This window comes from Cavia porcellus, unplaced genomic scaffold (assembly GCF_034190915.1).
Source record: "Cavia porcellus strain 051 isolate PalLab524CR breed Dunkin Hartley unplaced genomic scaffold, mCavPor4.1 scaffold_8, whole genome shotgun sequence".
Lineage (NCBI taxonomy): Eukaryota > Metazoa > Chordata > Mammalia > Rodentia > Caviidae > Cavia > Cavia porcellus.
In genome coordinates, this window is record NW_026947491.1 from 42,939,083 (window position 1) to 42,960,600 (window position 21,518).

Here is a 21,518-nt window from a genome sequence, read left to right on the forward strand (position 1 = left end):
ATATCTGCCTTCCAGACCTGATACTGGACCAGCAGGAACTGTTCAGTGACCTGAATGACAGCATGAGGGTTAAAGTGCGGGAAGCTCTTCTCAAAAAGCATCATCATCAAAATGAGAAGAAGAGAAACAACCTCATTCCCATTGTTCGCTCCTTTGCTGAGGTTGGCAAGAAACAGTCTGATCCACATTCAATGGATAAAAATGGTAAAATTATTCTAAGTGATAATTGTTTCTCTTTACTAGTATTGGAGATGCTGAGCTATTAGAGGGTAAGGGCAATGTTTTCATGCCCATTAGAAAGGTGAGTGGCTGGCAGTGCCTGTGTCTTTCTTTTGGCACTTAAGATGTCTGTTTTTGATGCAGCTCAGTAGACCTAAGGTAAAGAGCTTGTGCCCCAGGTTGCTCTCAGAACTGAATGGCTTTTGGGAGATATCTATATCTGGGACAATTTTGGGCCAGAGGATGTGAGCATTTTAGAAGTAAACAAATGACTTACTGATTAGGCAGACCAAGTATAGTGGTATACACCTGCCTCCCCCAACATGAGAAGTTGACTTCCAGATCTAAGGATATCTCTAGTGGAACCTTGTATCCAATTGATGGAATCTAGGTAAGCTTTGATATTTCAAGATCTTTTCTTTAACAAGAATTTTTTTAGTAGTACATTACCTGCTGGGTATTGCACCAGGGCTTCACACATGCTAGGCAAGCACTCTACTGAGTGATACAGCACTGAGCTGTATCCCTACTAGTATAGAATTGAATCATATTTCTATGGTTAGGTTTCGGGCTTTTCTACCTGTAAAACGTATGACCTTGGACAACCCACTAAAGCTGTTTAAATTTTACTTTCTCATTTGTAAAATTAAGACAATAGAACCTATTCCTTCAGCTTGAGATTTCCATGAGTAAATTTATGTAAATCTTTTAGGCAGAAACGTGATTGTAAACATTCTGAATTTCAGCTGCTGATTGGTTCCCTTTCCTGTACTGGACTGGGTTTCATTTGTTCTATATTCATCTCGTGGTCTTCTTGTTTACTAAACTACAGTGTGAAGAGATATGCCTGGGAATCTGTATTTCTGAAAAGTTCTCTGTAGAGTTCTCTCATATGCACTCTGGTTAAGGATATTATTACTTAAACAGAGAAATTAAAAGGACCACAGATGTGTTCAGGAAGGTGCAGAAGTTAAGATGTCTGTTTTCCTCTTATCACTAACTCACTGGTAGGGAGATAGGTATGAATGGGTCCTGCCTTCATATTCATTTTGGTTTCCTCTCTAGGTAGCCATCATGGGAGAAGTGATAGCTAACTGATAATGGATGGGGTGTTTCAGAAGAGGAAAAGGGCAGGCACTTAGAAGATTATGTTTGATTTTCTCCAAATAGGTCAAACTATATCACCTCAGTCTGTTCCAAGTGCAAATCTTGAAGTGAAAAATGGAGTGAATTGTGAACACAGTCCTGTGGATTTAAGCAAGGTGAGCAGAGATGTGGGAGCAGGCTTTTAGGTTTAAGGCTAACCCTAGTGGCCTTGCATCCAATTGCCAGAATCTGCGTAAGTTTTGTTATTTCAAGACTTTCTTCAACCTGAGTTTTTTGTTGTTGTTGTTGTTGTTGTTAGTACATGTTTCCAGCACATAATGAACACGTGCATCATGGAGTATTTGTACATGTACATAACGCATCTTGATTCTTTTTTAAAACAAAGTCCCTCTCTACTCCCCTGCCTCCAACTCTTCTCCCACTCACATTTACAAAAGCTCTATTTCCATTTTTTTCTTTATTTTTTCCTTTTTCATTTAAATCCTCTTTCCCTTCCTTTCTTCTTTCTTCCTCCTACTATCCTCTGTTTTGCTCATTATTTATATTTTGGATTTCTCACACAAGAGAAAAAATGTGATGTTTAAATTTGTGTGTCTTATTTCACTTAGGATTAAAAATGTGTGAAGTTTGTGCTTCTTTATGGCAGAGTAATGCTTCATTGTTTATAAATACCACATTTTCCTTATCCATTAATCTGTTGATGGGCATATGGGCTATTTCCAAGATTTATCTTTTATAAATTCTGCTATTATAAACATGTATATATGTAGGTATTCATGTATCACTTTGTTATAATGACTTTAACTTTTTCAGGAAGATATGTAGAAAGGGAACAACTGGATCAAATTGCCCTATTGATTTCTATAGTGCTTGTACCAATTTACACTCCCAACCAACAATGGAAAAAGGTTCCTTTTTTCCTGCACCCTCACCAGCATTTGTTATTAGTTGATTTTTTTTTTTTTTTTTTTTTTTTTTTTTTTTTTGTCTTTTTGAGACAGGTCTCACTATGCAGTCCAGGCTGGCCTTGAATTTACTTTGTAGCTCAGGCTGGTCTCGAACTCGCAACAATCCTCCTGCCTCAGCCTCCCAAGTGCTGGAATTACAGACGTGAGCCATCACACCTGACTTATTAGTTGATTTTTTGATAATGGCCATTCTTCCTGGAGTGAGATGGAGTCTCAGTGTTGTTTTGATTAATTTGTATTTCTTGAATGGCCATCAATGTTGAGTATTTTTTCATGTATTGACTGTTCTCATCTGAAAAGTATTCATTTCAAATGCCCATTTTTCGACTGAGCCTTGAAATTTTTTTGAGTCATATAGTCTACATATGAGTATTCCAGACTAGAGATATTTATTTGGAATAACAATCACGTTTCTGCCACGTTATGTCTTCTGCCTTCCACCCCACCTAAGTAAGGCTGTCTTTTGACTGTTTGTTCCTCCAGATTTAAGAAGCTAAAAAAAATGGGACTAGCTACTGAGAGTCTTTCCTAACCCAGACCTCCTGACTTTTCAGTTATATTTTGATGTATGCACTTCTGAAGCTCCTTCTCATCTCCATGAGTTTTGCTAAAGCAAACTCTTCCACCCTTATTGTTGAAACTCACGTGGACTGTGGCTGCGGTAGCCAAGGCCTCCGCATTAGCACCACCTTGTTCCGTTTCTGTTCCTAGCCTTGGTCTCCCTCCTTCCAGCTGCTCCTTGCTCTGATCTGTTCTTGACACTGTCTTCTGAACCATGGGACTGTCATAACAGTTTTCTCCCTGAGCTCACAGGCTCCCTGTTTTATTCAGAAAACTTGAGGACAGTGACAAAGCAATCAGGTATTTTAAGCCAAGTCATATGACCCAGAGCTTCAAAGACATTTCTCTTTGAGGAAGCACCAAGGGATGGGTTTCAAATCAGAATATAGGAATTTAAATTCTGATTATTTTAAAAGCTCTGTAGCCCTAGAAAGTCAGCTTCACTTTTCTGAGTCTCAGTTTCTCCTCTCCCCCACCCTTGTCTTCCTTCTCCTTCTCCTTTTCTCTCTTCCTCCTCCTCCTCCTCCTCCTATTTTTTAAATGGTGGGACTAATGTGGCCTATCTTATCAATCATGCAGAGATAGGTAAGAATCAATAAAACAATGTGAGGAAAAACATTTGTTAACCATAAAATGACATGTGAAAGTAAGCTGTGTGGAACGTGAGTAATGTTTAAGATGATAACTCCAAAATCAAGAAGCTCTTTTGCACTTTCAGGTTGACCTTCATTTTATGAAAAAAATTCCCACTGGGGCAGAGGCCTCAAATGTCTTGGTTGGAGAGGTGGACACTTTGGACCGGCCTATCGTTGCCTTTGTGAGATTGTCTCCAGCTGTTCTTCTTTCAGGCCTGACAGAAGTGCCAATCCCAACGAGGTAAAAGCAAAGATAAAACTCAGTGTATCTGAATATTACTTTTTCTTTCCTTTATCTTACTCTTTATTTACTTATAATGGAGTCCTACTGTGCCATAAAGAAGATAAATTTGATTCATTTGTAGAAAAATGGTTTACTCAGAGGCCAGAAGTTAAAGTAAAATAATCAGACATACAAGGCTAACTATTTCATGGTTCCTTTTATGTGAGAAACTCAAAGGATAAGTAAGTTAAAGGTCATATAAAAGATAAGAATAGGAAACAGGGAGATAAAACTTTTGCAGAAGGAAAGGGGACCAAGAGATGGAGGGAGAAGAGGGGCAGAGAAGGGATGGAAAGATAATTAAGATGTGTCTGTACATGTATCACCTCCCCAGAATGAATGTAATCACTGTGTACTCTAAACATGGACCAATCAAAAACAAGCAAAAATAAATTATAAAAAACCCAATGCATCCCATCCAAAGTATAAATTTATGTGAGCACTGTAGAATAAAGCATTTAATGCCAAATGTTAGGATTAATTAATTTTTTTTTTCTTTTTCCTTTTTATTGGTACCAGGGATCGAACTCACGATTGTCTGCTTGCAAGGCAGGCGCTTATGCTGCTGAGCTAAATCCCCAGCCCCAGGATTAATTAATTTTGAAAATGTGTTTAAAATTTAGCAGTGGGCTAGAAAACTAGCATTTATTTATTTAGTGACCATGTAGATGAATTGTAAATTTTAAGATTATGCGTACTTACAGTCTTGGAAATGAGAGGAGATTTAAAAGGCCCAGCAAGGGCTAGTCACGCATTCTAACAGGAAGCCTAAGTCTCACTTTCTAAATTCCACAGAGATAAATTCCTTAGAAACATTTCCAAGTAAAGGTATTGGTGTCTTTTCACAATTCAGTCAGGGTTTGTATGGTTTGCACATATGTCTGCATTTGTTCAAAGGCTATTCATGCACTCTGAAGGTGGTGATGACAGTGATTCAGAGCCCCACTAATTATAGCGTATTCAGATGTCCAGGACACAATTTAGACTGCTCTGCAGGGCTCGATCGTGGCAGCATCCTTATGCTCGCTCTCCTCCCTATTGTTTTCTTATTAGAACAGTGAATAGGTGCCAGATAACCTTGATTTGCACAGTGCCATGTTTTGAAAAGCTGTCCTTTCTGAAACTAGGAACTTGAAAAGCTAGGTTAATGGAAACCTTAAAAAATTTGACCACATTGTTGAATGATGTCGTACAGATAGTGTTCAATTCTCATGTCAGAACTACTAGATCAAGGCATCTTGAAGAACTCCATATTAGTATGTTTCCTTGTTTTTAATTAAATTTTTTGAAGGTATGGGGATGATTTATCTTCAATAAGAAAGAGAAATGTTTTACTGTTTAGAAAGGAGCAAGGTGTCATGTCTTCGCTTTTACTTGTATAACTTCTTCTTCTGTGTGTTTTGCCAGATTTCTGTTTGTCTTATTGGGTCCAGTAGGGAAAGGTCAGCAGTACCATGAGATTGGCAGGTCCATGGCCACCATCATGACAGATGAGGTACATGCCACTTATGCTTTATTCATGTCATAAATATTTATAGAGTGTATTTTTCTGTGTCATGTACTGTGCTAATTCCTGGGGATAGAATTTACAGTTGCGGTGTCTGCTCAAAAGCAGGTTAGGGCTCTTCTCTGAGAGCCTTTTGTGGGAAGACCAAGCCCCCTGAGGAAATTTTCTTTTCTTTTCTTTTCTTTTTTCGTCTTTTTTCCTTTTTATTGGTACCAGGGATCGAACCCACGACTGCCTGCTTGCAAGGCAGGCGCTAATGCCGCTGAGCTAAATCCCCAGCCCCGGAAATTTTCTTCTTATGTTATCTCTACCTTTTGAGTAATCAAAGATGTAGAGAAATCTTTTTGGAAAATATATTATTGCCAAATAGAATGTGTGGAGAAATAGGGCTGATTTAACTTCCTTGAATACATCCAAGCTATTAGTACAAAGAAACCTTATCTCTGTCCTGCATAAGGGAGAGCAGTTTGCATAGGTCAGGACTGTGACCTCCGAGTGTAGGGGAATGTCCTGGCTTGTCTGTACCAAGCTACCAGACATTTTGACACTGTGCCACACTCATACACGATCAGTGTTTCCAGTGTAAGCTCCAAAGTAAGGTTTTCAAGGTGTGTTTAAAAGAGGGAAGAGGGAAATGTGGGCTGTGCTTTATCAGCTAGTTTGATTGGAGAGCTTATCTCACAGAAGACACTCATTAGTAATTTCATCCAGTTTCCTCAAACATAATGATCAAGAAAATTTTCTATAATCCTACTTTTTGTTCCATTCTTTGTAGAAACAATAGAATTATACAACATTATTATTATTTTTTGGGGGGGGGAGGGACAGGATCTGACTACAACTCACTGTGTAACCCAGGTTGCCCTTGAACTCACAGTGGTCCTCCTGCCTCAGCCCCCGAGTGCTGGGATTACAGATGTGAGCCACTGTGCCCAGCTCAAATTACACAATTTTAGAGTCATGCATCTCTTCTTACACTAGCAGACATATATGTAGTTCTTTTACCCACTTAATATCTAGGTTCAGTTTTTTTATCCTTTTATCTTTATACTTTTCTAAGTTTTTGCTTCTCATATCCCCATGACAGAGATAAAAATCAAGAGGCTGTATCCATCTATCACTGTCTCAGTTGGTGATTGTTTTAAGAAAAGTAACCTTCAACTTTCCTAAGAAGTTTTTCTTCTCTGTAGATTTTTCATGATGTGGCATATAAAGCAAAAGAACGAGATGATCTCCTGGCAGGGATTGATGAGTTCCTAGACCAGGTGACTGTGCTCCCTCCAGGAGAATGGGATCCCTCCATTAGAATTGAGCCACCCAAAAACGTCCCATCCCAGGTAATGTGTGCACATTAACCTGCGGTAGCTAGTTTCACTAAAGCACTGTGGCAAACAAACCAAAGATCATGCGGGCATATGCTAAATAAATTAAAGCATGGCCGTGATTGGGGATTCCTAGAATGTCTGAGCTGCAATTCAAACTGAATATACTGTAACATGGATTGGCTGCAATGTGATGACATCTCAGAGTTATCTGGATATGAATTTTAAACTAGATTTTGAAGGGTTGATATAAAATAGTTAAGAGGAGAGGGAGAACATTTTTTAGAGTACATCATGTATAAAATCATCAAATAAAAAAATCAATTTTATGGAGAAAGCATAAAGAGTTTCTCACACTTTTCTGAAATATTAAGCATGGAGAAAGAAATCCAATTGTGCTAGGTACCAGGACAGGTGCTTTATGTCTGAATACAATATTCCCAGCAACATCTCCCTGAAAGGTATTCTTGTCCTTAGAAGAATAAAATGATCTTCCATGCAAGGTTCTAAAGTAAAGTAAAATTACACAGAAGCTGATCGGAACTGAAACTTTGTCATCATCATCATCAAAAAGCTCTCACTTTTGTGTTTCTCTTATAGATAGGTTCTCTTGGAGAGGAAGAGAAATTTTATATATGTAAACACATATATACTTTCATGAAAGTCAGTGTGTATCAAGTCAGTAAATGCATTTGAAATAATCAAACACTCGAGCAGTTTGGTTGCTTCAGGTTATCCTATCACCACTTCCCTTGTTAGCAGGAAGGGCAGATAGATGCTGACTTTACTAACTCTGTGGTCTTATGTTAAAAGGAGAAGAGGAAAATGCCTGGGGTTCCAAATGGAAATGTTTGCCACATAGAACCAGAACTACATGGGGGTCATAGTGGGCCAGAGCTTCAACGTACTGGGCGGTAAGTCCTGGGACATGGCACAGCTAACGCTCCTTACTGGGCAGAAGCGAGATGAAGGAAGAAGGCCTCTTCTCTATTTTCTGCCCTTTTCTCTGAATGGGGACTTTATTGTCTGGGAATAACTTAAATGGGACCACTGACTATAAGTCTTATGAAATATCAAATGCTGTATTCATCATTCATTCATTCATTCGAGTTTTCCAAACCACCTATCATTTTCTGTCTCACCTCCAGACTCTCCCACATGTTATTCCCTCTGATTTAAACATTCGCTTCCTTCTTCATTCCTGGCTAACTCCACTTATCTTTTGTCCCAGTTTTGGTGTCACTTTCTTTGGAAAGCCTTTCTATACTTGAAATTAGGTGTTCCTGCTAAGTTATGTCACGGCACTGATTTGTCTGTTATTAAGTTTTAATATTATTTGTACATGTTTAGATTTCGTACAGTTCACATATTTCCCCTTCCTCACTCCTTGCCCTCATTCCTTCAAACTACTGCCCTGTTGCAAGAGACCCATCCTTCCGTTTTCTTTGCTTGTACTTTGCCTCACTCAAATGACAGATATCATATGGTGCCTAAGCTTGTATGTTTGGTTTATTTCTTACAACGTTCTATTTTCCAGGTGCATCAATTTTCCTACAGATGTATCACGTTTATCATTTTTTATAGCCAAGTAGTATTCTATTATGTATAGATAGCACATTTTCTTTATCCAGTTGTGTGCTGATTGGTATACAGGCTGCTTCCAGGATTTATCTATTATGAATTGTGCTACTATAAACATTGGTATGCATGTATCCCTGTAGTATGATGACTTAAGCTGTTTGGGATTGCTGGGTCATATGAAATTTATAATTTTAGTTCTTTGAGAAATCTCCAGGCTGATTTACACAATGCTGAACTAGCTTACATTCCTACCAATAAGGGAAGGTTCCTTTTTCACTACAGCTATGCCAACATTTGTTATTATTTGATTTCTTACTGATTGCCATTCTTTCCAGAGTAAGATGGACTCTTAACAGTATTTTAATTTGCATTTCTCTAATGGCAAGAGATGTTTTAACATTTTGTCATATATTTGTTGACTATTGGTGTTTCTTCCTCTGGGTGAAGTATCTGTTCAGTTTTCTTGCTCATTTCTTGACTGGTGTTTAATTTGATGTGGTTTAATTTTTTTGAGTTCTTTGTGTATTCTAGATATTAGTCCTCTGTCTGAGGAGTAGCTAGCAAAAAATTTTTTCCCATTCTGTAGGTTGTCTCTTTACTGATTGATTCTTTTGTATGCAGAAGTACAGAAGCTTTTTAGTCTGATATAAGCCCATTTGTTTATTTATTTACTTATTTATTTTTGAGATAGGGTCTCATCATGTAGTTCAGGCTGAACTTGAACTCACTATGTAACCCAGGCAGGCTTCAAACTCTCAGTGATCCTCCTGCCTTAGACTCCCGAGTGCTGGGATTAGGGTCCCATTTGTTTATTTTTGCTATTATTTCTTGTGCAACTCAGGTTCTATTTAGGAAATCCTTTCCTATACCTATATCTTCAAGTGTTTTACATGTTTTATCTTCATTGTTTGTTATTGGATTGTTAAACATTTATGTCTCCTTGGGTTAGTCTTGGTAGTTTGTATGTATCTAAGAATCTGTCCATTTCTTCAAAATTTGCTAATTTGTTGTAATGTAATTTTTCAAAGTAATTACTGTCTTCTGGATTTCAACAGTATTTGTCATGATTTTGACCTTTTTTATTTCTAATTGCATTGATATGAGTCTTTTCTTGCTTTCTTTTGGTGACTCAGGTCTACAGATTATCTCTTTTATTTATTCTTTTGAAGAACCAGCTCCTCAACTTGTTGACTTTCTTTTTTTTTACTGTGTTTTAATCTCAATTTTATTGATTTCCACTCATCTTTACAATTTCCCTTAATTTTGGTTCAGGGCTAGTTTGTTATTGCTTCTCAAGTATTTTAAGATTTCTCATGAGGTTACTTACTTGGGGTTGCTCTGTCTTCCTAATGTGAGCATTGGTTATGATGAGTTTTCCTCTTGGAACTGCCTTCATAGTGTCCCAGATGTTTTGAAGAGTTATTCAGTTCTTGTTACTAACTTCCAGAAATTTTAACATTTCTTTTGTGACCCACTGATTGTTTAAGAGTATGTTGTTAATTTTCCAGGAGCTTTTGCCTGTTCTGAAATTTCTTTGGTCTTTGATTTTTGTTTTCATTGCACAGTACTCTGATAGTACACAGCATCAATTTCTGACCATCCACTCTCCTACATCACAATAATTCTTATCATATTTTATTGTTATTGCTTGAATCATTGTGTTTCCTGCTAGACCCGTTTGCTCCAAAAGAACAGAGACTCTTATATTCTTAGCACACAGCCCAGTGCCCTACACAGAGCAGGCACTTAATATCTGATGAATGAGTGAATACTTTTAGCATGGAATGGACTAGGTATGAATGAATATATTGGGTAATCATTTGGGATTAATAAATTCTCATATAGGGTGGGAGACAACTCCAGTGACTCCCTTTGAATCCATAATAATTACTGTGACTCTGAAGACTTGGAGACTCATTTCCTTATACTGATATGTAAAAGGCTGACCAGGGTATTTCCTTCTCTTCAATTGGCTCTGAGCATTACAAATAAGACTGGCCCAGGGGCTAATGTGCAAAGTCTGTAGCCATCACACTTGTGAGAGGCAACTCCAATAACTCCCTTTGAATCCAAAACAATTGCTGTGACTTTGATTACTTGGAAACTCATTTCCTTATATGTGAAAGGCTGGCTAGGATATTTCCTTCTCTCTTCAATTTGCTCTGTGCATTGCAAGTAAGGCTAGACGAAGTGCTATTATACAAAGTCTATTGCCATCAGACAGTCCTGTTTCCTTGCACAGTGCTCTCCACAACAGGATTGAGCTGGCAAGGTATTAGAGCAAACAGCTCGAGGAATGTCAACTGGGTAAGAGCCTCAAGATAAGAGGCTATCACTCCCCAGGCACAAGAGTTTGCATATCAGAAACCAAAGCAATAGCCCACCAAAACAATTCCACTGTTACCTTAATTGAGTTATGTAAATTGACTTTTTTGTATATCTTTACCTCTGCAAATTATAGAGATGCCATTCTTTTTTAAAATTTTATTTAAAGAAAGACAAAACAAAACAGAAAATGGGCAGAAATAGTGCATACTTTCAAAGAAAAGAAATAAACAGTAATAAATCACTAGTTGATATATACATATTGTCCCCCCACAAATAATTGTTCAAAATACAAAAGTAGAACATATAAATGGGAATTCAACCAGGGAGACTGCAAACAGTTCTGTTCAACTATCCAACAAAAACTAAGTAATACGGCTATCAATCCTATGTACTTAGACATGTACACATTTATCCATATCTTCATTTATGTTGAGACCAAAGAAAACATAGCAAATTAAAATCATTCTGAACAAAGATTAATAGTATTGCTGGATTTTACATTATGACACTCCAGAATCAGCACTGGATACTGCAGTGCCCCTTTTTTTTCCTTCACAGTATTTGTTCATTTCATCATGTGTCATAAGATAGTTCTCATAAACTGTTTATAGGTTTTATGCAATCATGAGTCTTTTTTTTTTTTTTTTGGTCTTTTCGTTTTTTTATCAGTACCAGGGATGGAACTCACGACTGCCTGCTTGCAAAGCAGGCGCTTATCCCGCTGAGCTAAATCCCCAGCCCCGCAAGCATGAGTCTTTAACATGTATTTCTATCCTTTCTATATTAGGGGGAGAAACGGAACAAAGCAGGATGGAACAAAACATATCCCTATAGACACATAAAACTAAAAAGACATATAAAACTGCTGTATAAGGAGTTCTACCATAGTCACTGTGCTGTTTCTTATCATCAACAGAATTGGCTATATCATCAGATAAAGTATAATTGAACATATCAGTACATAACAGAATTAATAGAAATATAATTCTGTAGATAGTGTAGAGCTACAAAAACAGGTAGTAATCAAATCAGAATGGGTATTGTAGTGAATCATTATCATTTTCAGTATTGTTGTCTATACTCTCTAACTTGATACCATCAGCCTAACAGTTTTGAATAAATCTGTCAATAAGCAGCAGCAATCAAACAAATCAGATTTAACTAAGATCAGTCATGATACAACAGTATAAGTCATACAGGGATCTGGATTAAGTTAATAGGAAATTTAAAGATGACCAGTGTGCTATGTCCTGATATCTTCAGGACAGCTGTCTGTGCTCTCAGATTCAGTTGTATACAAACTGGGACGGAACAAGTTCCATCCAAGCAGAGTGGTGCGAGTAATAAGGGTTTTAACTCCTAATACACTGTTAGCAATATCTTCTGCTGTATTTTTTAAGACTATTCCTTCCCCAGGATATACTCTGTATTTTTGGGTCTCCCCAACACTTATGGTTTTATATTGGGGGAGGCAACCTGCTATTTACCTGTTTCCGAATTTTCTTACTCCTGGACTTGATCTCTAGTTGTATTTCTTCACTTATTAAAGCCTGTCTTTTCAACCTATCCATAGATACTGGCTCAGTTACCCCTATTACTCTCTGGTTCCCTATCACATCTAGTTCTGTTTTCTCATATTTGATTTTGGTCCATATACCCTTCTTCAGGTTAATTATATTTCCTATAAAGAGCCTCTCGGTGGACCCTATCTCTTGATCCATTCTGCCTGCAATTCTCTTTTTTTCCCTTAAGTTAGTGTATCTAGGCCATCTATATTAGAAAGTATATCCAACCTTCTCTGCCTCATTTCTGTTGTGCTCTTTTTTCTGTCATTAGTTAGTTATCTGTCTTCTTCAATTCGTTTTTTGCTCAATTTGCTGGGGCCTGTCTGCCACTGTTCCTGAAATCCTGGTGCTTTTCTCTCTCTTTAGAATGTCCTGTAGTATTCTCTGTAGAGTTGGATTAGTGGTTGTGAATTCCCCCAGTTCCTCTTTATCTTGGAAGCACCTTGTTTCTCCATTAATTTCTAGGATACATCAATCTGGGCTGGAGGTTATTTTCTTTCAAGGCTTAGATTATTTCGCACCATGCTTTTCTCAATTTGATGGTTTGTGCCAGGAAGTCTACTGTAATTTTGATGGGTTTTCCCTTGTATGTGATGTGTTTCTTGTCTCTGACAGCTTTTAATATTCTGTTCTTCTTTTGATTTCTGAGATCTTGATTATTATATGCCTGGGTGTAGTTCTGTTTTGATTGTAGGTGGCTGGAGTTCTGTATGCCTCATACATCTGAGTATCTTCCTTTTCCTATGTTTGGGAAGTTTTCCTTAATTATGTCTGTGAATAGCCTTTGCAGTTCCTTTGTTTGCTTCTTTATTCACATTCTTTATTCTTAAGTAATAGATCCTCTTGTCGTCTTCTATCCTTTGTATTGTTACTGCTTGTTTCCTTGTTATTTTTAAGAAGTTTTTCCTTTTATGTTCCCACATTACAAATCTGTCCTCCAGTTTGGATAATCTGTCCTTAGTTTCTTTCAAGCAGTTTTGCCAGCTTTCAGTGGAGTTTTTAATTTCCTGGTAATCTCTTTGAACCTGCTTCATGTATTCTATGTTTTCTCTATTTTCTCCATCAAACAATTCTCCCTTTTTTTGTTCTTCCATTCTTCCATCTGTTTTTTCTTGGGAGGTGCTTAGCATTTCTTTAATTATTCTATTTATATCTTGCTTTACTTGGTTAAATACTTCACTTTTGAACTCACCTATGAGGTCCTGAAGGTACCGCTTTATGTCTGTTGGTGCCATGTCTGATATTGCTTGTTTGCTGTCCTCATTCTCCTTTGCATTTACCTTTCCTGGATCAGTGTTCTCAGGATTGTGAACTGAGTACCCTTTCTTGTTGCCTCCTCTTCTCATATTTTTTCTTCCTCCCTTACAGGCGTATATAGGAAGGCCAGTTTCTTTCTTTGTTGGTTTCAGTTTGTCTGAAGTATGCTGGTTAGGTGGTCTACCCACTGCAGTGTACTAGGAGGTACAGACCCGGGGAACCTCTGTTGGGCCCTCCCCTCCAGTTTAGTCAACCTGCTGAAGGCTTCACTGCATTAGGGTGCACTGCCAGGCGCAGGGACTTGGTTAGGGCTAGCCTATTGGATTTCAGTCCACGGCGTGATCCAGGTCAAGTGCTCCCCACCAATCCTGCTTGAGAAGGGAATAGCTGACTGAAGTCATTGCAGCCCCTTGTTCTGGCCAGTCTGCCCAGTCCCAGAATGTCATCTGTTGGAGCCTCTTTGTCTATGAAAGGGTCTTTATTCCCATCACTCACCGCAGGTCCATGCAGGTTTCCCCGCCAGCTCTGCTCTCAATTCGGTTTACCCAGAGATGCCATTCTTTTTTTTTTTTTTGTCTTTTTCCTTTTTTATCGGTACCGGGGATCCAACTCATGACCACCTGCTTGCAAGGCAGGTGCTTATGCCGCTGAGCTAAATCCCCAGCCCCAGAGATGCCATTCTTAAACCTGGCCAACCAGCTCAAGTTGCTCAGTAATCCCCAACATCCTCACTATCACTCATTCCTGAGCCACCCCCCCCCTTTCTTCACAAGATAATAAATGCTGGGCGAGGCCTAGGATCGAGGCCTTGAGGATTTGACTTAAGACCTCTTGACTGCCCTTGACCCCTTGACCCCTTGACATGTCGTGGTGTCTTTATTCTCTCTGTGGATTGGATTGGTGATGGTAGATTGAAATTAGCCTGCTGTGATTCCAATATCGTCTCAATAGGATTACAAATATAACTTTTTGGATTGTGAGGAAAACTAGAAAGAGGATTACAATACTTGGATGACTGAACTCAATATATGGGTTTACAATAATATATGGTAGGAATATAGACACTGTCTTAGATGTGTGGATCTCAGAATAGACAATCTTCCCTCCTTCATCAGTATTTTAAGGGCAGATATCCAAGGAAGTGGTATCCCTTATTGTAGGTAGGGATAACAGATCCCCATACCAGGGGGTTTTACTTCCTAGGTAAGAAGGTGGTAAAAAGATGATGTTTGGCATTGATGTAGTATTCAGTGATGTCTGGAGATTATGAGAAAAATTTGAAACTGTGGCTTTGACTCTGTGTATTACTTTGCATCTATAGAGATCTGTGGGATAGAGATTTTTAGAGCAGGGTTTGGATCATGGAAAGAAGCTTTTATGACCTCTACTTCTTTACCTTCACATCTTTTCTTCTTGCTTGAGGCTCCTTTCTTTTTTTTTTATTTTATTTTTTTGTCTTTTTCTCTTTTTTTTTATCGGTACTGGGGATTGAACTCACGACTGCCTGCTTGCAAGGCAGGCGCTTATGCCGCAGGAGGGTCCTTTCTTAACTCTTATTCTCCTCATTTTTCTAAACAATGGAAACTCAGACTCTTCTTTTCTTTTCAGTTGTGGAGAGAAATTATTTTCCCACTTCTGGAAAATTTCAGAGAGAAGCCACAATAGGAGATAGAGAAATAGGAAAGAATGTTGCTTAACTAACAGTGTGGTGATAGGGGAGTATATTTTTGGTGGAAGGAATGTATCTGAGGATGCAAGAAGATAACTCTTCTTGGAGAGAGAATTGACAAGAAGGAGCAGCATCGGAATTGAAGGGGTCACTGCAAAGAGGGAGCAGCCTCCAAGAGTGAGTTAAATACCTTCCTTAAAACTGAGAGAGATCTGAATAGGTTGGGGCCTGCTGCTAATATAGCAAAAGAAGTGTCTCCCCTGATAGTGGCTTCAGGTCTGAGGCTGTCCAAAGAAGAACACCCTACCCCCAACCCCACAAAAGGTCTTGAGTGCAGGTTTGATAATACTTCAGAATTATGATTTGTATTTTTTATATTTTAGGGTATGTACACTGTAGGATTTAGAGTTTGAGATTGATGGCAACAGGTTTTCTTCAGATGTATATCTATGTAAAGTGATACTTCAGCTTTCTTTCAGAACCAAAGAAAACAGAATGAACTAGAGTGTAATCACCCTTGTGATCTATTCTGCATGCTGTGGTGGGGGATAAGAGATGGTAAGACTGGATCTGAAACATCTTAAGATCTTAGAAGTGATGCCTCATATTCCCAAAGTAAATCCCACATTGTCAGGATTGTCACATGCTTAATCACAAAACCTAAGTACTGCTGGGCATGGGGACACACACCTTTAATCCCAGCACTTGGGGCACTGAGGCAAGAGGATTACCATGGGTTTGAGGCCATCCTGGGTTACGTAGTGAGTTCTAACCAGTCTGAAGTGAGACTCTGTCCTAAAAAACCAAGCATCAAACAAACAAACAAAATAAAGACAAAACCCTAAGTATCTTAAATTGTATGTTTAAATAGGTTTGAAGTTTTCTCAGAATGTCATGTCAGAAACCTCTGGAACTGGACAGAGATGAAAAGAAGCGCTGGGCTCAAAGCTTTCTTTTCCTTGGTAGTCTGCTTCCTGAGCTTCTGATGTTTTCCTCAAACACCTCGCTCGAGACATGTGGCCCAGCCTCCACGGTAGCCTGGTAACCTGGTACTTTGTCAGACATCACCATTCTAGGCCACCTCTGACTCCTTCCCATTTCAAGTGATGCCAAAGGCAATGTGAATTTCTGGCTGCACATCCCAGAAGTGTTTGGACCTTCCTAGGCTGTGTAGTCTAAAAGCATTATTAACATTATTATTCAAAACATGAGTTGTGTTTCTTTGAATGCAAAATCTACTTTACACAACCTTGAGAGAAAACTCACAAACTTATATTATCCTTTTCGGATAAAGAAGTGTTTGAGGATGGGGCCATGGGAAAGGAGATGAGGCTGAAAACATTATTTTGAGCTCTATATTTTCTTTTTTCCTTTTTATTTTAAAGAGAACAAAACAAGGATAGAACAATGTAGACAACACAGCACTTCACAACAAGATAAAAGGATATCAATAGTGGCTACATAACGTCTCTTGTTTTCTTATAGTTGAGCATACCTTCACAAACAATAATATCAAACAAAACAAAACAGTATAAAACCATGCATCAGAAGGAGAGCATTATAGGACTTCAAAACCAGATAACAGGAAATGAAAAATGGCTACTATAATATGTCATTTTTCTCAGAAAAGCTGTCCCTACCATCACACATAATAAAATCAAATAAAATACAACAGGATAGAGCCAGTCAAAACAGAAGAACAAAAGCATGATAGGACTTCAAAACAAGATGATATAAATCAGCAATGGCTACCATAATGTCTCGTTTTCTTCAAAATAGTTCATTATATCATACATAATACAATCAAACAAAACCAAACGAATGAATGAAAGCATTATAAGACTTCAAAGCAATATAATAGGAAACTATGATTACCTGAATGTATTCCATTATATTCAAAATAGCTGCCCCTAATATCTGACAGCATAATATCTAACAAAACAAGGCAGAATAAAGCCAAACCTAACAAAATTATATAAACAATGCAAGAGTTCTAGATAAGACAATAAGAAATTGACAGTAGTTTCCACCTTTCCCTCCCAGGTGTTTCCTCTCCTTTGCTCTTACGTTAACTATTTTGCTTTTGGATCCCATTAACTCCTTTTGTTTCTTATGCTAGGGTTCACACACATGTGTTCAAACTGTTTTGGCCATGTACATGATTTCCAGGTGCGTGCAGTTAACTACAGGAGGCTTGAGATTATTCTACTTTATAACTGGGTAGCTTTCCACTGCATGAAAATAACATATCTTTCTTATCCATTCTGTGGTTGATGGGCAAGTTACTGTTGCTTATTTTTTTGGAGGGGGGCGGTCTCCTGTCACATGGAACAATTGTTTTCTCCCCTTTGATTTTCAGTTGAATTTCCTTTCCAGTTAAATGTGTTTTTGGTGTACAGTATGTCAATGGATGTTGTTTCTTGATCCACTCTCCCTATGTTTCTTTTTATTGCTGAACTGAGGCCATCTACATTAATGGTTACAACCAATGTACATTGGTTTGTCTCTGCCATGTTATCCCTCCTGCTGTTGGCCCTCCACTTTACCCCTTCATTTAATTGTCTGTCCTGTTTGGCGATCCTCCTCTGCTGCTGTTCCTGGAACCATGGTCATCTTTATCTGTCTCTAGAATATTCTTTAGCATTCTCTATAGGCTTGGTTTGGTAGTCATGAATTCCTTCAGTTGTTCTTTATGGAAGTATCTTACTTTTCCATCAGTTTTGAAAAGATAGTTTTGCAGGGTAGATCAATCTGGGTTGGAAGTTGTTCAGAGTTTGAAACACTTCACTCCAAACTCTTCTTGACTTGATGGTTTGTGTTGATAAGTCTGCTGTGATTCTGACTGGTTTTCCTTTATAGGTGATCTATCTCTTTTCTCTAACAGCTTTTTTTTTTTTTTTATTGATACCTGGGATTGAACTCATGACCGCCTGCTTGCAATGCAGGTGCTTATGCCACTGAGCTAAATCCCCAGCCCCTCTCTAACAGCTTTTAATATTCTGTTCGTGTGCTGAATTTCTGGGATCGTGATTATAATATGTCTGGGTGTAGATGTACTTTGGTTATGGCTATTTGGAGTTCTGTATGGCTATTTGGAGTCCTGCTCGCTGCCTACAGGAGGGGACCTTCTGGTGGTGGCAAGTGGCAGGCGGAGGTAGATCTGTCTGGCTCTGTCTACCCGTGCTGGGCACCTGTAGGAAAGGGCCTTCCAGTGCCAGCACCCAACAGGCAGAAGTGGATCTGCTGATTCTCTTTGCCCGTGCTAGAGCCTTTAGGGAAGGGCCTTCTAGTGGTGGTGCCTGGCAGGCAGAGGTGGATCTGCTGGCTCTCGAGCTCTATATTTTTTGACCCTCCAAGCCAGGGCTCAGACAATATCATGAACCTCTTTGTTGCTGATGCAAGCAGGGATGGCATACATAACAAAGAAGAAAGTATGGGTATCGTCTTCCTGTCCTGAAGCTGTGTTTCAAGGAAAGTACTATAGAGAGATCTTTAGGCTGGATTTATATCCTATATTAGGGTTGCCAATTTTGGAGAAGGATTAATGGAAAAAAGGACTTCAAATGATTTCTTCCAAAGCATACCAGACAAATGGATGACTCACTCATTCCTAAACCTTAGGGGAGTTTTCCCTAGATCAGTGCTCCAGAGCCTAGTGAGGGTAAGTCCTTTCTTGCATCAAGCTTAACTTCATAGCCACCCCCCTTGAACATCAAGGGCAGTGTTGAAAAGGAAATGAAGTTTCAAAATGAAGAGAAGCATCCATGTCTGCTTAATACCTATGATCTGATTTTATGTGTGAATGAGCTATGAGCCTGACCCCATAAACAGTATTCAAAAACTACTTTATTAATTTATATTTATACCATCTATGTGAACTCCAAACCACCTCCTTCTCACTCTTTTAATCACTGTTAGGTAGACAGGTGTCTTTCTTCTCTAAATCATTCCATAAGTCCGTCCCATAAATCTTTTTGCCTGACACTCTTCACTGAAGATGACTACTGTGTCAAGGGACAGACAATCATAGAAGCATATCAGGTGACCTCGGTGGGGTACAAAGAAGACTCTTTTCCCAAAATAATGCCCTTCAGAGGAAAGTTACTTGTGATAAGGAGATAATAGTCATCAGAAATAAGATGCTATAGTAGCTAAGGGCCTAGCAATACTTGAATCTTGCTTCAGACTAATCACTGCTGTTAGCCTTTGGAGGGCTATTTATCTAGTAGAGAGCAAGACAAAGTACAAATTTATTATTAATGAGAATCTTGTTCCCAGACCCTGAGGCTAATCTCTCATAGTCTAGGTTGAACCCTATAGATAGCTTATGTACCTAAGCCAGATTTGCCAGAAAGACTGAAAAGAAAGCAGGTCACAAGGCTAGCATTGCCTCTTTCTTATAGCCCACACTCTGATTTTGAAGTTTCTGCAATAAGTGGAGGAAAGATCAATCCCAGCTACATCCTCCGAAGTCAGAGGAAAGGAGCAAGAGGGTAACAGAGAACAGTGTCTGCCCTGGGTTCCACCTGTGCATCCCTTGTACTTAGCTAAATGACAGAGCATTTGAACGGAGAAAGTGCTGTGGCTTTACCCCTGACCCCAGGCCTTACGTACTTCTCCAGACTTCTATAAGATAAGGAAAGAAAGCTGGCTAAGCCTTCTTCTGTGAGGAAGTAACTTGTTTTTTGTTTTTGCTTTTTATTATAGAAAATTTCAACCATATAAAAAAGAAAGAACACATGAATCTCCAGGTACTTATTGACTGTGACCAATATTTTGCCAATCTCATTTCATCTACTTCTTCCCATTTATTTTTATTTTTTCTAGATTATTTTAAGCCAAATCCAAGATATCATATCATTTTTCCATGCAAATACTTCAGGGAAGTATACCTTGTTTAATAAATACAGTTAAAAATAATTATGGCATTGTCTAGTCTAGCAGAATTAATGCTCATTCTTTATATCATCTGCTGCTCAGTCCATATTGTTGGGTTTTCTTGTGATTGTTAGTATTTTTCTAGAGTTTGTTTGATACAGGTTTGAGTTTGGTTACTATGCTGCCGTCCTATGTAGCCCCCTTTCTTTCCTTTTACTCGATGACACTGATTTGTAGAAGCCAGATGATGTACTGTGTAGAATGCAAAGTTACTCAGTTGAACTTCTCACTGCATTGACTCCATTTTTAGAAAAAATGGCTCAATCTGGGAGCACTGCTCTTCTCAGGGCAGGAAGTCTCATCCCTTGTCTTTCTCATCCAGGTAGTGTAAGAGGGCTCTGAACTCCTACCAGAAAGTCCTGTTGTTTTTGCTTCCTGATGAGCATTTAAATCTATCTTCTTCCTTTATCCCAGTTGATACTGTCTTGTCACACTATAAGAATGATCCTGTCAGAATGCATGTTTGATTATGTTGCTTTGCTGTTTATACTCCTTCAGTAACTTGGCATGCAGTTCAGATAAAAGTTCTAGTTCAAAGTTCTAGTTGGTTTAGCATTTTCAAGGCCCTTTGTGAATCAGCTTCTCCATCCAGCCTTGTCCGTTGGTAGCTGCCCCTCACACTGTGTTATCCATCTTATCTGTTCTAGACCTTGACCCCAGCATGCACTCTCACCTTATAGCTGTTGCCTGTGCTAGCTTTCTCCTACTCATCTGGCTCTCCAGGTTCATCCTTTGAGTCCCTGCTGAAATGCGCCTCTCTGCTCTGTGATCCTCTAGCGCCCTCAGCACTGCCTGTCTCCTGCACTGCACTCTTGGTCTCAGGGAGCAAAGGTCATGTTTGTCTTACCGGTCATCTTCTGTACCTGAATTACTCTGGGCACCGTATATCTACTACTACTTGTCAATTACGTCAATGAACTATTACACTAATTTCCCAACAGCAAAGTAGATGGTTGTTCAGAGTAAGAAAGGACATGGGTAGGGCTTTTTATCCAGAAGATATTTAATAAAATCAATTTTAAATTGCTTTTACTTATTTCATCCTAACAGCTCAGAATTTGAAGTTTCAGACTAGTACTTTCTTAAGTTTTTGAACTTTTAAAAAAATGGATAATATGCTTATTCAAATTATTTTTATTCTCAGGATAAGTTACTCACATGTACCGTAAGTCATGTCCTTGACTGCAAATGGGATCTGTGCTGACTCTAAAGAGATTTCCTGTATTTGGGGTCAAGTTGAAGCCAAAATACTACCTCAGTACAGAGCACATTTGAAAAGCTTTCCCATGTGCTCTGGTCATGAGCTTTTGTGGATGAGGGACTGCATTAGAAGCCTCTCTTCTGTGTTTCCACAGACTTTTTGGGGGCTTGGTGCTGGATATCAAGCGGAAGGCGCCTTGGTACTGGAGCGACTACCGAGATGCACTCAGCTTACAGTGTCTGGCCTCTTTTCTGTTCCTGTACTGTGCCTGCATGTCACCTGTCATCACTTTTGGAGGATTGCTTGGAGAAGCCACTGAGGGACGCATAGTAAGAACTTTTAACCACTCGTAATAGTTCCAAAAAGGAATTAAAATA

General features: G+C 38.8%; 1 protein-coding gene across 4 annotated transcripts in view; it reads left to right on the forward strand.

The window, feature by feature from the left end:
• Window positions 1-21,518, forward strand: part of Slc4a8 (solute carrier family 4 member 8) — an 86,146-nt gene that overhangs the window by 30,508 nt on the left and 34,120 nt on the right. For all 4 annotated transcript variants that reach the window (XM_063254782.1, XM_005006465.4, XM_003476046.5 and 1 more), the window contains exons 6-12: window positions 16-204; window positions 1,390-1,481; window positions 3,574-3,731; window positions 5,181-5,268; window positions 6,471-6,617; window positions 7,416-7,516; window positions 21,296-21,470. In XM_063254782.1, the coding sequence (XP_063110852.1) occupies window positions 16-204; window positions 1,390-1,481; window positions 3,574-3,731; window positions 5,181-5,268; window positions 6,471-6,617; window positions 7,416-7,516; window positions 21,296-21,470 (950 nt within the window). The remainder of the gene's footprint in view (window positions 1-15; window positions 205-1,389; window positions 1,482-3,573; window positions 3,732-5,180; window positions 5,269-6,470; window positions 6,618-7,415; window positions 7,517-21,295; window positions 21,471-21,518) is intronic.